The 16575-nt window shown below is 38.5% G+C and overlaps 1 protein-coding gene across 50 annotated transcripts in view; it reads right to left on the minus strand.

The window, feature by feature from the left end:
* The window catches only part of ANK2 (ankyrin 2), a 678679-nt gene that overhangs the window by 88191 nt on the left and 573913 nt on the right, over positions 1-16575 (minus strand). For all 50 annotated transcript variants that reach the window (XM_064383969.1, XM_064383979.1, XM_064383978.1 and 47 more), the window contains 5 exons: positions 12558-12755; positions 8518-8616; positions 7742-7840; positions 3180-3278; positions 2123-2221 (listed from right to left, as the gene is read on the minus strand). In XM_064383969.1, the coding sequence (XP_064240039.1) occupies positions 2123-2221; positions 3180-3278; positions 7742-7840; positions 8518-8616; positions 12558-12755 (594 nt within the window). The remainder of the gene's footprint in view (positions 1-2122; positions 2222-3179; positions 3279-7741; positions 7841-8517; positions 8617-12557; positions 12756-16575) is intronic.

A 16575-nucleotide genomic window follows, 5' to 3' on the forward strand; every position in this document is an offset into this window, starting at 1 on the left:
TTTATTGGCTTTTCACCTAGAAACTTGAATTCTAAGTATAGCAACTTTGATGGAGCAACGCTCAGCTACAGAATGTAGAGAATAATAGTTACCAGAAAAGAAAAAAGCTCACAGAGAGTTCTAAAAGAACTTTCATCCCCTGTCTTCCCCAGAGCTTGATGTGGCGGAGAGATGATCTTGTATCTGATTTCTGACAAGGACACTGAAAACTTATTTAGAAACAGCAATTACAGTGTTCAGAGACAAACCAGGGAATGCTTATTTCCTCCTCTTTTTAAATAGAGATCTTTGTGTTTGAAGTCATTAACCTGAGTAATATAAACCTGAGATCTCTTTGACACCAGACATATAAGTTCAATAGTTTTGTTGAGTAAAATATGAATTTATTTTCCTACCAAGCCTGAGCCTCATTCTCCATTCTCACTACGCTGAAGTTGCTGGTGTTCACCACTGATAACTCTTCGGCACTTAGCACATACTTTACATCCAATAAATAATGAAGGAATAAATCAGTTAACGAAATGAATGGAAGCAAAGTAGGTACAAGATAGGAAGAGATACAAGCTTGCCATCTAGTGATGACTTGGTAAAATAAACATAAAAGATTTCCAGAACAGGAAAAAGGTAATAAAGTTTAGAGAAAACATGACTTCTAATGGCAGAAGAGGTGTGCTTGGCCAATCTTGCCACTACGGGCTTTACATACTGTGATGTACACATTGTTTAAAAGATATCAAAATAAAGAGGTATATATGTGCGGATCCTTACTATGAAGATTTTCCTGGCATAAGAAATCATAAAGTAAGGAAAAAACCATTAAATATAGTGACCTACAAGTATGGTGCTAGGCAGTGACAAGACCTGTTTTTCTCCTATATAATTTATTAAAGCCATACTTTAAATTTTTAAAAATATTATGGTGCACCGGCCAAAGGTTTTAAGATTCTGCCTCAGAAAACAAGCAGTGCTATTCTCTCCCATCTAAATTCAGTTTGTGTCTTGCAGCTCATTAATAAATCATACTCCACTCTGCCTAAAACTGCATGTTAAACCAACTGTATTCCATCACTTCGATGTATGTCAACAGGAACTTACTGTCAGCTTAAAATTCCTGTCTTTTTCCTCATATCTGTCAAATGAACCAAGCGTTTCAAATTCTATATGCATTTTTACTTTGGAGCATTTACTAGAAGCTCCTTCAGAATTATTTATTTGTTTATCTGTGGTCTTATTGTCTTTGAAGAACTTCTCACGTTTTGCTGTTCCTCTACTTTTCTACTTTACAAAGATAAAGCGAAGAGCCATTCTTTAATCCATGCTTAAGTAGAAAGTTCGTGAATGAATAAATACAAATATAATAGCACTTCCACTTTGAGGTAGGAGCCCCCTCTCAGGAGGCCTCCTTTCAACTTTGCTCCCACTGATGGCACAGAAGCATCAGGACTCAGTATTATCATGGTCTTTACTCTTCTATAGTTTCTTTAGCAAAGGCCAGTAATAACAATAACAGATCTGTCATGAAGAATCAGCAGTTGTATTCAAAACAGAGAAAATAAAAAATTTAAAAATATACTTTTTCATGATAGAGGCATAATTTACCCACAAAGCACAGGCAATTCTCTTTTTGAATTAAAAAATAATGATCAGAAAGAAGTTGCAAATAAGGATGAATTGCTCTCACTGGGAGTCCATGTGATCCAGTTATGAGCACAGTGCCGGGAAGACCAGGGTCTTTCCAGAGGCTGGCCTGACCTCCTAGCTAAGGGAAGAAGTCTGCAGTGGAGTGCGTTACCGCTTTGCCAGCGGTAGGTGTCACACACAACTAAAGGAAAAGGGCAGAGGAGCCAGAAAATAAGCCAGTCACAGAAAAAGGGACCAAATATTATAAAACTATACTCACACATTGTATAGGGATCAATGCTGAGTAAAGGGAGCTAAAGCTCTGTATTCCTTGTGAGTTCATTTACTTCTGCATACTTCTATGTATGTGCCACAATACATTCAACAAAAGAAGTCCAAAACTAAAAGCTCCAAACATCTTGTGAGTGAAAAAGTACTATACATGTATTTAGCTTGAAAGCCAAGACAACAGGGCTGAAGATCGTCAGTCACTTGTACTCACTGTGGTGGTGGTGGTGACCTCCTCGGTCACAACCTTCAGGGTGTCGACCACGGAGATGTAGCCCAGACGCTTAGCAATCGCCAAGGCAGTGTTGCCATTCTGAAGAGAGAGTGAAAGAAAGAGAGTGAGAAATGAGAGAGCGGACTGCGATGTGAGCCAATGAGCTCACCCGCTGCTCTGCATGAGCCAGCATTTCCTTCCAAAACAAGGCACAGCTTAGGAAAATCACTAGTTTTTACCATTACGTCTAAATCTGTCTTTGTAACTTCTTCAGACTATAGCCCAGGTCACCATGGTAACACAACAAGCTTGCATCTGCTTGCTCTTTTTAATAAGAAGCACTTGACGCTTTAACCCTAAGGCTGTCAAATATCTTCTACAAACACCGTATTGCGCTTAAGAAAGTATCTCTTGACACCTCCAAAACCTGTTAGCAAGTACCAGGTACACTTATCCCCCATCAGAGGTCAGGCCATCTGCTGCAGGTAAGATGTTACCATAGGGAACACAGTAACATATTTAGCTACAGCTGTGCAGAAGCTCACTATGCAGCAAAGTAACACAAGCAAGCAATTCAGGCTGCATCCAGCCCAGGCCACGGGGGATCCCAGTTTGTTTAATTGCACCGCTTAGTTTACATTTCAATGGCTCCACAACCCAATAAGCTTTGTTTAAGCCAGAAGCTCCCTTACTGTGCTCCCTTAAGAAGGCGGCGGGGGCGGGGGCGGTGGTTGGGGGGAGTCAATTTGTGCTCACATCTGAGAGCCAGCTGTAAGCAGAGCACGTTCCAGCAGCCCAAAAGGAGGGCCCCCCTCTCCAGGGAGAGCCAACGAGTCAGGCTGACTGCTTTCCCTCCCAGGGCAAGCACTTCTGGGGAAGTCACACTGACTTCTGGAAAGCCTGCCTAAAAATCTGGGGCTTTCCAGAGTCCAGGGGGCTTATTTAAGGAATAAGGCTCACTGAATGAATCTGACCTCACTCAGCTCAGACAGGAAGCCACCAGGGCAAGGGAGGAAAACGGAGAAAGTGTGGTGAGGGGCAGTGGAGTCTGCCTTACCGCGGTGGTGGCGTTGGGCTTGGCCCCATGCTGGAGCAGGACGTTGATGATGTGCGTGTGGCCCTGCTGCGCGGCCTGGTGCAAAGGCGTGTAGCCGTTCTGAGGAGGACAGTGGCGGTGGGCCCAGCACCCGATTTGCAGAGGGAGAGGAAAATTAGGTTAGCCTTTATTTTAAATAGTCTTATTTACGACGAAACCATTACGGACGCTTTATTTGGAACCCAAGACAATCAGCAACCCATTTCTCACAGCAAACACTCCCTCACACCTTATGGTCTGCTAAACAAAGAGAAGAGAGCAGCTGATGAAACAAGATTCACATAATCCAAATGAGAACTATTAACACATTTTAACCAGTTAGCAGTAAAAATGAGGGCTCCCTTAAAAGGTGAAGGGGGTGGGTGCCATTGACTTCTGCTCACATCTGAGCTGAAAGGAGAGATTTAAAATAAGAAAGAGCATGATCCCTGTGATTTCTTCCCTGGGAAACAGGTAAGAGTAAAATTGTTTTTAAATGAAGGCTGCAGAGGGTCATATAAACCACTGCCTGTGCATCATGACTCTCCTAATACTTAACCTTTGGCTTATCTTTAGGGATTTTAAATCATTGAAAGTAAATCTAAATTTTACATTCCTTTCCAAGAACAGCTTTTCTCCCCATTTCAGACAAGATTAAACTGAAAATAAGAAAGTTAAGTAATTTCTCCACAATCAGTTGAGGTTCAGATCCTATGCAGAAGACCATGACAGCCAATGGCTATCAGACAATGGCTATTTTTTTTTAATCCAAGGTTTATAAATCGTTCTATTAGAAAGACACATGCGCAAATGTTTTTTGCAGCCCTGCTCACAATAGCAAAGACTTGGAACCAACCTAAATGCCCATCAATGATAGCCTAAATAAAGAAAATGTGGCACATATATACCAAGGAATACTATGCAGCCGTAAAATGGATGAGTTCATGTCTTTTGCAGGGACATGGATGAAGCTGGAAACCATCATTCTCAGCAAACTAACACTAGAACAGAAAACCAAACACTGCATGTTCTCACTTATAAGTGGGGAGTTGAACAATGCGAACACATGGACACAGGGTGGGGAACAGCACACACTGGGGCCTGTCGGGGGTTGGGGGCCAGGGGAGGGATAGCCTTAGGAGAAATACCTAATATAGATGACGGGTGGATGGGTGCAGCAAACCACCATGGCACATATATACCTATGTAACAAACCTGCACGTTCTGCACATGTATCTCAGAACTTAAAAGTATTTAAAAAAAAAAATGTACCTGCCTCACCACTCATAATATTTTATCTACGTTTCAGACCCAATTGTTCTGGGCTCTAAGTTCTAAATGGCCCTTTTATACTCTAACTTTTAAGTGTACATATCCCTTTTATACAATGTCACTGCTGCCCTGTGACCAACATACATATTTGCTTGCTCTGTCTACTATATATGTGGGTGCTACGTGATTTCTTTTATAAATTCATTGTACTCTTTCTGCCCATAGGAACATGCCCACATGTGTCGAGGTCTACCTACGTGTCCCTAAGTGTGACACTTCCTCAGCTCTGTCATGTTGGAAGTCTTACATCTGCTTATAAATCCCTACAATGGGATGGCCCCAGGAAACCTGGAAACATAAATCAATTACAGGGACTCCAAGAAGCCTTTGGCTATTACAGGGACTCTGCTGCCAAATCAGATAATCCACGGACATTTAAAGAGAATACACTAAGTGATACTTCTTTTCATAAAAATTCTTCCTATTCATTGTGTTTACAATGTCTTATCCACTGAATTTAGTTCATCTCTTCAGTATCAGCCAAGTTAATTCATTCAACAAGCATTTACTAATCATACACTATATGCTAAATAACTTAGCGTATAAATTAATAAAATAATATACCCCTATGACATACTAATACATTTAAATTATCTATAAATATATGTAAATTAATAATGCCAAAGCAAAATTCCTGCCCTCAGTAGATCAGTGGACATTGTGGCCACAGAAATGTTCCCCAGCCCTGATTTAATCTAATCTTTACCTGAAATCTCCAGTGAGTATATTTGCCAGGTAAGTCTGGAGCAATTCAAGTGTTTACGTAAACATTTGGTTGACTCTTAATCTACTGTCATAGGCCCATCTGTCTAAAAGCTCTAGACCCAGTTCTACCAATTATTTGCAAATCCCTAATCCTCTCTAAACCCCAATTTCCTCATTTGTAAAATGGTAATGGCCAAGATTTCAAGCTTGGTGAAGGATCAGATAAGATGTTCATGAATATATTTTCTTTTCTAGCTTTGAAAATTTTAGCAAACACTTCGATGTTTTGATTATTATTTTTTTCTCATTGAAGAGCTCTATAATCTTCACAGTGTCTTTAATAAAGAAATTTTTTTTCATATGCAAATGAAAATAAACCCTCTTTGCAAATTAAATATATATTTAACCAGGTCTGGTTTGCCCCTAGCTGCTGTAACAGGGTTTTCTTCTAATCTTAAGCAACAAATAGTCTTATAAAGTAAGTTCCGTTTTCCAAATATTTTATACCATATCATGAGAGTTTAGGAATTAAGTTAACATATATGTTTATATTTGTAAAGCAATGAAACCATTTTTAGTAGCTACAGCTAAGATATAGTTACAGCTTAACTACAGATAAGATCTGAGGAAGAAAACCTAATTCCTTTCTCAAAGATGTCATTTTCAGATGAAAAAAAAAATCTGAAGAGTTCATTAAAAGACTGTCCTTTGAGGTTTGTGTCTATTTCCCTGAAGATACACAGTTCGAAATGTAACAGTCCAAGTCACAGTTTACTTAAAAAAAAAAAACTGAAATGATAAAATGAGATTTTTCTTTCAATCAAATCTTCATTCAATGCAGATCAAACTCCAGGGAGACCATTGATATTCTCTAGACAATATAGTGTTTGCCTTCTAAATATTATAACCATTTCAACAATGAAACATTTAAAAGTATGACAGGCATTTTCAAGCCCTGCCAACATCTCACTGTATTGTTACATTTGTTCATTTCGAGGGAATACTTGGATTACAACAAAAAATGTCTTTCCTGGAGTCCTTATATTGGAGCTGGCTCAGCAGAAAAGGTATTAGGAGCTAATGCCTGAGAATTCATATTGGAGGCTTTAAATAAGTCTCAAAGTACAATTTCATGAGAACTTAAAAACTGATCAGCAACTAGGCAGCAGCTATTCTTGCTAGAGTAAGATTATAAGTCTGAATCTTAAATGTTAATACTATTATTTATAGTTTAAAAATAAGTTTGCTTTAAATTAGCTATAAACATGCTTATGTGTAGAAATGATTTTGTTTCAGCTTCTAAGAGAATACCTGACTTATAAAACTTCTGTATATTTTTAATTTATAGAATCTTGAATGATGGCTTTGGAAAGTCCTGAATGTGCTCACACTCATTTACTTGAGCCCGCTCAAATAGCTGTAATTAGAAATTTCTGGGCCAGGCTTGGTGGCTCACACTGTAATCCCAGTACTTTGGTAAGCTAAGGCAGGAGAATTTCGCTTGAACCCAGGAGTTCGAGACTAGCCTGGGCGACATGGTGAAACCATATCTCTACAAAAACATTTAAAAATTAGCTGGGCATGGTGCTGCACACCTGTAGTCCTAGCCAGTGCTGAGGGAAGAGAATCACTTGAGCCCAGGTTCTAGGCTGCAGTGAGCTCTGATCATGCCATTGCCCGTTGCATTCCAGCCTGGGCAACAGAGTAAGACCCTGTCTCCAAAAAAAAAAAAAAAAAAGGAAGAAAGAAAAAGAAAAGAAACAGAAAGAGAAAAAGAAAGAAAAGAAAAAAAGAAATTTCTGATATATGACCTTTAAAAAAGTGCAAATAAATATTTCCTTGGACCAAAGAACTTGGAGAATTTGCAAGTTGTATTATGCATAATGGCCATAGTTACAGTATGCACTTCTCTTCACCTTGAACCAAATTTAATTCACTGAAGAAAAGTATTATGTTCTGGCCTTGCTTTGCTGAATAGGACCTTTTGAATGCCACTGGGGAAGCTGTTGGGATCAAGTCAGCTGTGCATTATCCTTGAGAACTTCCAGCCCAGGCCTTATACATTATTGCCTCACTGAGCATGACCACGTGATGTTCTGAATGTGACAGAGTTCATTAAAAATGAAAAGCATGCAGTCTAGGCTGCTGGTCTGTATTTCTTGATAAGGAGTCAGGGGCGGAGGGGCAAGGCCCTGAAACAATATAAAGGAAATCTGCCAGAACATCAAAATGTTCTAGCAGGCATCTATTGTGTCCTGCAGTAAGTTTTTAAATCGATGTCAGCTACTTTAACTTTATGTAGTTCTGAAGCTAACCTGCATGGCTGTCAAGGTTATTAGAATGAAAATTCTCAAATAATTACAAAACTACGTCACCTCTTCAAAATCACTTTAGATGAACTAAAAAGGAAAAAAAAAATACACTTGTAGCTTTGGCTAAGTAATGAGGCATCCAGGTAGCTGAACCTTTTTGCTTGTAGGAATTGAAAATGACTACAAGTATTTTACCTTGGTTTTTGCATTAACATTTGCTCCCTGCTTCAGAAGAAAGTTGACCATTTTCACATTTCCGTAGTGACAGGCCACAATTAAAGGTGTGTAACCAAGCTGTAAATAATAATAAAAAGTTAGAAATAGATAAAATAGAAACTGTCCTACTCTAGTGGTTACTGCTGCAGAGGAGAAGGACTGGGCAGAGTTCAGAGAATTTGGTTTGACTAAAGATACTATTTAGCAGATTATATATGAATCCTTGACCACAAGGAACTTCATATCGGCAAGAGAGATCAGACATGGATGACTTAATCTGCAAAGAACTAAGAGAGAGGCACAAATAATATCTGAAAACAGCAAATACAGAATGACTCTGAGGGGAGATGCAGGAAAGATGTAGCTACAGCAGGCTTAAAGAATGGGTAAGAATTTCATGGCATAGAGAGGGAAAACCCATTTCCAGACCAAGGGCATGGAGACAAGCAAATACATGAGGAACACAGCAAGTCATGTGAACTAGCTAAAGCAGTAAGGGAGAGGGTAGAGTTAAGTCTGCAAAACTGGAGTCTTCCTGCAAAGGGTCCTGACCCCATGCTATCCATTGGAATTGATTCCAGCAAAAAAATGGGGAACCGCCATAGATTTGTGGATAGGAGAGGGTTATGATTAGTTTATATTTCAGAATGAACTCTTGAGGAGGGAAGACCCTGGATATAGGGTGACCCAAATGGGGGCTACTGGGAATCATCCCAGCCAGAACTTGTCACACTATTGACAATGATTTGCTTTACCTTTGTATGAGCGTCCTGATCAGCTCCATGCTTGGCAAGAATATCAGCAACATTCACTTTATCTTCCTGGGCTGCAAGGTGTAAGGATGTGAGTCCACTCTACAAAAAGAATGGAACCAAAGGGATACATTTGAAGAAAAAAATAAATTGCATCATCTATAATATTATGATAAAATATTGAAAAAATCCTGGAAAACTCACAACCTCTTCCCAGAAACCACATTTTCTGATATTTAAGGCAAACTCTCTAAATTTTTGATGTTTCATCTAAGACATATCCCCTAAGTCAATCAACACTTCAGGCAAATTAGATTTTCTATTTTCTATGTTGGATACTTATATTATGACGTGAGGCTTTAAAATAGCTCAGCTAATAAGCTTTCAAATGACACTTATTTCAAATCCATATGGATCTCCTGCTGTACCAACTTATTTATTTAAATAACTGATCAACCAACTATTACACTTATTTTATAAGCAGAATAATCATCCATATTTTATCAACAAAATATCACATCAGTGTAAAAAAATGGACAGTTACAGGAAATGGGTTCAGAAAAACTTTCTCCGGCACCCAAAGAGAGTATTCTTTTCAGGAGATTCTTCTAAACATTAACTTAAAGTGACCCCATTATTTATAGAGCACCGTAAACTGCCAAGTTTTAGGCAACATGTTTGGTGTACATACACCAAGTAATTATTCGGTTTATTTGAATATGCAATTAAAGTACAGTAATGAATTAATTTAAAAAGGAAGGCATGGAGAACGGAGGGGGAAAGTGGTTGATTCAGTCAATGCCACACTCTGGTGGCCTTACTGCATCATTTACATTTAACAGGTGTTTTCTTGAATATGTTCCATATGTTATGAACTGTTCATATTCTAGGAACTTGAACATAGCAGTAAACAAAAGCTTACGTTCTAGCTCACAGTCTGTTTATGCCATATATTTCTCTCCCTTCACTATTGCTCACATGCCTAGTATATTTATGCTCTTCCTGGACATACTGCAGCTACAGACTGAGGTGACTACCTGGGCTCTGAGTCAGCACCTCTTCCCCAGTTCACATCTGACTGAAATCGACCACCCCTGTTGACCACTGCTTTTCAGGTCCACTCTCCTGCATTAGCACTTAGGCTGAGAAAGCTAAGCCATATTCTTCAAAATTCATGAACTCAAGCCATAGTGCTACTTCCGGAAATAAAAAAGTACGCTGACCTTATTCCAAAAATGGAAGTGAAACCTACAGAGAGAAACCCATTCTACAACTTGAGAGGAGGCTTTTTCTCGTGGGCCTGGGGCTTTTTAATCCTTAGAGCTCTGGGTGAGCTCAACTTTGAGTTTCATAAAACACAGCGTGAGACAGAGGACATATATCTTTTTTCTATTAAAATTTTCATCACTTCTAAACAGGTATTATATAATCCTATTGTATAAAAAATCTGAGTATTAGGATAAAACAAGATTGTTTTTTATCTCCTTTCTTAAATAACAAACATAAGAATATTTCTTTTTACAGAGACAATCTGTATAAAACTATTATTGAAGTGATCATTACATGAAGTGATCATCAAATCTCAAGACACCTAAGATACACTAGTGAACTCAACAACTAACCTTTATTTTATTATAGATGGTGATTGGATAATGAATATAATTGCTATATTATAGTCCTTAATGAGAAATAATCATTTGGAGGGTATGAAACCATTGATTTCAGTTGGCCTTAAAAAGATAAAGAATATATGTTCTCTTCAAAAGCAATGGGAAAACTTATTGATTTTGCTTCTTTTTTTTTTTTTTTTTTTTTGAAACGGAGTTTTGCTCTTGTTACCCAGGCTGAAGTGCAATGGCACAATCTTGGCTCACCGCAACCTCCACCTCCTAGGTTCAGGCAATTCTCCCGCCTCAGCCTCCTGAGTAGCTGGGATTACAGGCATGCGCCACCATGCCCAGCTAATTTTTTGTGTTTTTAGTAGAGACGGGGTTTCACCATGTTGACCAGGATGGTCTCGATCTCTTGACCTCGTGATCCATCCGCCTCAGCCTCCCAAAGTGCTGGGATTACAGGCGTGAGCCACCATGCCCGGCCCGATTTTGCTTCTTATCTGAGATATTTTTACAGTTGCATTATCTTATAATTCTAACCAAAAGGCAAGGTTATAGGCTTTATATGTAAAATTTTGTATATTATATTATTATTCAGATATATCTGAGAAAACTTACTAAAGTTTTACTTTAGTGATAAATACGTTATGTGTTTAGGACACCACTCAAATGTAATACTGAAATCACTGTTACTTTGTGATTCAAAATTGAATGTTTTTCTTCATTGCTAAGTGTGCAACTCAAAAATACTCATTAAATATTTGCTAACTGCTAAAATGCTCTCAAAGAAAGTAATGCATTTAGAAGAATACCATAAAGGAGGGCATGCTGAAGTGATTTCACTATGTATCTGTCATTCTTATAAATTAAAAATAACAGCATCAGAAGCACTGTAAGATCAGTTTCATGAACTAGCTGGAATTTTACTCCTACTCGAAATACTGCTGAATTTGTTTATGGATTTCTTTGGTTTATTTTCAAATGAAGATTTGTTATTAATAAACATATGCCCCTTCATACACTAATATTAAATAAAATATTATATGCTTCATGATCAGATTTTCTCCAACAAGGTAAATGACCAGCTGAATGATATGACTTCAGTAGCCGCAAGGACGTCCATGCCCTGGACTGTAATGATTGTCCATCTGATACAATGAATTTCACTATAAGGCTTTATGGTGTTCGTTCTTGTAAAAATGCAAATATCCTTTGGAAGACTAACCCTATGATTTGCTCTCAACATACTTTAAAAAAGGATTTGTGGGGACTTTTTATAAAGGACAGAAAACTACATAAGGGTAGGGGAGGTACGGGAACATTTTCGAGTTCCAGAAGTATTCAAGGCAACCTGCCTGTTTCATAGCTCTTCCTAAAGGTTATATGCTACATAACCTACTTACAAATGTCATTAAGACCAACTTATCACTGATACTTTAAAAGTATCAATTAACAGTGAAATGTAGAAAACATAGGGTATTTGTACATTTGTGGAAAGAGCTAAGAAACTTAATTTTCACTAAGCCCATACAATATATTACAGAAAGCATCAAGACATCAAATAACAAACTAACTTAATAAATACAGGTTCCAATTCTGTGTTTCTCAGCAGCTGGCTATAGCAGAGTATATATAAGTGTAAGACAGAAAGTTACGTGGATCTATGGATCTATATGTAGATGAATGGATAGATTTATTGGAAAACATGTACTTGTAAAAATATATGTTTTTACATTTGAATATTTTTCCCTTATATTTTTGACTGCCATTCTATTATAATTAATGCGGAGGCCTATAAAGGCCAGTCCCTGGAGAAAGGCTAAAATGATTGATGTGCCTTATTGAAAAAACAAAAAAGATTTTCTCACCACCACCACCAAACCCCTCAAGCTAGGCTTATGTTGACTCAAAAAAAATCTATATTTTACTGAGTTTCCCACCTCCTATCCAGAGGCCTCTGATGCCCAGCAGGGCCAAAGAATGCCTTGGGTGGTAGACATGGGCCTGCCAGCTTAGAGGCAGCTGTTTAAGCTAAACCCCAGATGGAACCATTCTTTCTCTTATATCTGAAATTTGGAATGAGGAGCAGCAGACACTGGAGCAATTACAGTGATGTTAACATTGGGAGCTATAGGGCAGCCTCTTTAGACACACATGGAGAAGCAAAGAAAGCAGGGCTATAGAGATCAATGAGACTTGCATAGAAAAGTCAAGAAGCAAAAATGTTGCCATACAGAGAGTCTCTCCCTTGTTCCCTTATGGTTTTCTAATCTCTCATAAGGCTTGACTCCCTTCCTGTCCTTGGGGTCTGTAAGATATCCCCATTTCTTTTTAATATGTTGCTCCTTTTGTTCCAAATTATCTGTGATTGGTTCCCGTTTACATGCATCCAAAGCGTCTCGATTGAAGCAAGAGGCAGGGACAGAATACCTTGGTTGACATATGGATATTGGCTCCCTTATCCAGAAGTAAGGTAACCATATCTGTGTGTCCCTCCTGCGAGGCCAGATGGAGTGGAGTTACTCCCTGCTTTGTCACAATGTTTGTCTCTGCTCCATAGTTTAGGAGTGTGGAAGCTATCTGCATTTGATTCTTCTTGGCAGCAATATGTAACGGAGTATAGCCATTCTAAAAAAAACAAAAATACATGCATATAGAGTAAGATTAACAGTTGCTCTAATATGTATCTCTAAAGGAAATAAAGATCTCAAGTCAACAGAAGAATTAAAAATGAGTTTACAGTTAATCCAAACTTTTACTCATCATGTTTCCATCCAACAATAACCAAATCTCTACAATAAAAGTCATAAGGCACCCCATTCTACTGTAAGACAGATAGAAACATCAAAGCACCAAAGCTGTAAATTCTTTTCTTATAATATTGGTTCTCTCCTGAGGAGCAACATAGAATAACCCAGGTTCCTCTTCTACATGACCATCCTTTAAATACCCGGGGATAGTTTTCATATCCACCTTTAGCCTTTTCTTTTCCAAGCTAATTTTCTCCATTTCTTCAACTATTCCTGGTGGAAGTGCCATTTCTAGATCTCGCCCTTTAAGGATGACCTGTTCTGAGCTAATTCTAGTTTGTCAATATTGTTCTTGAATTGTGTGTGCTACCTGGAACCAAGGCTGTACTTCAGATATGAAGTACTGAATAAAATGGAATTATGTCTATTATCTTACTATAATACTCAAACTAATATGCTTCTGATTGGATTGTACTTTAAACTGGTTCAGTAGATACTACTGAGTGCCTAGCATATGCCGAGCAGTGTGTTAGGTGTGGGAATACAATGGTGAACATGACATAATCCTTGTCTTTAATGGACTGCGTTCTAATTTAAAACATTAAACAACAAAATTAGCTTATATTAATCTTGTGGTCCATTCAAATCCTAGATCTCCCCTTCTTCATAACCTGCTGCTTCAACAGTAGAAATACTCATTTTGGGTGGGAGTTTGTGGAAAGGACCAGAATAACTCATGCTCTGCTTACAAGAACAGAACTCTAAACCCCATACTTAGCTTAAAGAAAAAAAAATGTGGAACAATTGTAAGTCTGCAGTATACATTATTTTCTTTACTTTTCGTTAAAAAAATCTGGTAGAATTTTCCAGTCAAATTAAAATTCAAAACAGTGGCTTTGCCATTAACAGTGGTTTTTCCCTTCAGTGACATGCTGAAGGGGAAGACAGTATAATGATCAAGTGCTTCTTGTGAGATTACCGTGAGAGGTTTGTTTGTTTGTTTGTTTGTTTGGACAAGGTATGGCTTCATCGCCCAGACTGGAGTGTAGTGGTGTCATCTCAGTCCCTGCAACTTCCACCTCCCGGGCTCAAGCAATCCCCCCACCTCAGCCTCCTGAGTACGGAGGACTCTAGGCACACGCCACCAGGACTGGCTAATTTCTTTGTATTTTTGGTAGAGATGGGGTTTTGTCATGTTTCCAGGTTGGTCCCAAACTCATGAGCTCAAGTGCTCTGCCCACTTCGGTCCCCCAAAGTGCTGAGATTACAGACTGGAGCCTCTAATCAATACATGAGAGGCATTTTCAGGTCATGCTATTTCCTTAATGTTAGCTACCGAGTGTACCAAAAAATAAAAAGGCGTTTTGAGAATCTGAATGTCTTTATATGCCATCATCAAATCTTGATCCTCACAGGACCCTACATTATCTACTCTGTCCCCATTTCTCCAAGCAAGAGTAAGTATCTTTCATTTTTGACAAATACTCTCTTTCCCTGATGCAACTGAAGGAAATTCAGCTTGGAAGTCTTTTTCAGGGTCTGATCAGAGGTCTCACATGCTTCAATTGCTTTAGAATATTGTATTTGTGTCCATAGGCTCCATTGAAAAAGAGACATAGATTTTTGTGGACCAAATGAATTTAGTTAACTTCTTTTTGCTACAATGTGTTTCTTTAGTTTCAATTACCCCCTTCCTACAGCATGGGCTCTATCAAGGTTAGGTAAAGGGATGTTTTAGCAAAACAACATAAGTGATCATCAAAGAAGGTGTCAATTCTGGCAATGGACGAGGTTTGTCTGGTATATACTCAACCTACAAGAACTAAAGGGCTCTTTTACTCCACAAAGAGTAAACATTTTGGGACTCAAATAACTGCAGCACTCCCAAGGAAGACTAAGAGAAGGTTCTGGACTCTGGTGGAAAGAATCAAAATTCTCGTGGTCGAAGGACTCTCTGTGTTGAGGAGAGGGGTCGTTATAATGAGCAGAAAGAGTCTAAAGTGGAGACCACAGCAGGGGTTGTACCACCTGGAGCCCTCTAGGAGGGGCCTCAAAGCTGAGAGGCTCATGTTCAATGACAGGCTGGGCAGATGAGTGAAAGACACTAGAGAGGCCTTCCCAGAACACTCATTCTACCGTGGACTCGAGTAGAGAAATGCTTTACATCATCTTCAGAACTCGGTATGTACACGCCTAAGAGTTAAGACCATACAAGGTAGAGGCTAGAGATCAAGGCCATGTTTGTTTCTTTAGGAAAACCATACACGTTATTTTATAATTTAGGTCTTCTCTTGCAAGTAGATTAAGAGTCCCTTGTGGAGTGAAAACACGTGTTTTATAGTTTTACCTCCGATTGAGTGACTGTAATCCTTTCTTTGCACATCATAAGAGTTCAATGAAAGTGCTCATGAGTACTGATGAAATCTTCTGTATCTATGTTAGGAATGCTTATCCTGAATAGCTAATGCAAAAAAAAATGCTGGCATCTTAAGTGAGCAGGTATTTTCTTATTCCATAGCTGCTCAATCTTCCTTCTTTCATCCAAATTTATTGAGAACCCACATAATATGGTATTAAACACCTCAGGGATATGCATATGAATATGATATGAATACTCCTCAAGTAACTTATAATCTAGTTTGAAGAAAGACATCAAATATGTTCAGAATTGATGAGGAGGTTGTAGAAAAAAGAGAAATAACAGTGTGGATAACTGAAAATTTGGTACCCTCTTTTTACAATTAGAGTACTTTATTATAAACTGTTCATTGGCATCAAAAAGATATAAATATATGTAGATGTATATGTACATATGTGTGTAAAGTTATATGTTTATGATATTATATGTAACATTTTATATATAAAATATATGATATTTACAGAACATATTTTATGTATATATCCCATTTTATATTTATGATATGCATAATTTAAATAGGCATGATTTATGTATATATTTGTATAATAAAAGTGGAATAAATCTCTCTATATTGCTTTGGGACACAAAGGATCTAGTGGTTAAGAGCACCAGCTCTAAAGTCAGTCTGCCTGAGGTCAAACACAGGTACAAGCTCTTACACTTATTATTCATATGACTTCGGAAAATTAACCTACTTAAATCTCACTTTCTCATCTGCAAAATGGAGATCATTAGAATACCAGTCTCGGGATTATTATGAGATATTGCCTGTAAAGTGCTAGGCGTGGTGTTTAGCAAATAAATGGTGGCCATTGCTTTATTATGTTGTCTAATACAGCATAAATATTTTCCCATCACATATATATATATATTTGAGACGGAGTCTCGCTCTGTCACCAGGCTGGAGTGCAGTGGTGCGATCTTGGCTTACTGCAACCTCTGCCTCCTGTGTTCAAGTGATTCTCCAGCCTCAGCCTCCCGAGTAGCTGGGACTACAGACCTGCGCCACCACACCCAGCTAATTTTTGTATTTTTGGTAGAGACGGGATTTCACCATGGTGGCCAGGATGGTCTCAATCTCTTGACCTCGTGATCCACCCACCTCGGCCTCCCAAAGTGCTGGGATTACAGGCGTGAGCCACCACGCCCGGCCATAATCAATATATTTTTTTTTATTATTTTTGAGACGGAGTTTCGCTCTTGTTACCCAGGCTGGAGTGCAATGGTGCAATCTCGGCTCACCACAACCTCCGCCTCCTGGGTTCAGGCAATTCTCCTG

This window comes from Aotus nancymaae, unplaced genomic scaffold, assembly GCF_030222135.1.
Source record: "Aotus nancymaae isolate 86718 unplaced genomic scaffold, 86718_ANA_hifiasm-v0.15.2.pri h1tg000033l, whole genome shotgun sequence".
NCBI classification, from domain to species: domain Eukaryota; kingdom Metazoa; phylum Chordata; class Mammalia; order Primates; family Aotidae; genus Aotus; species Aotus nancymaae.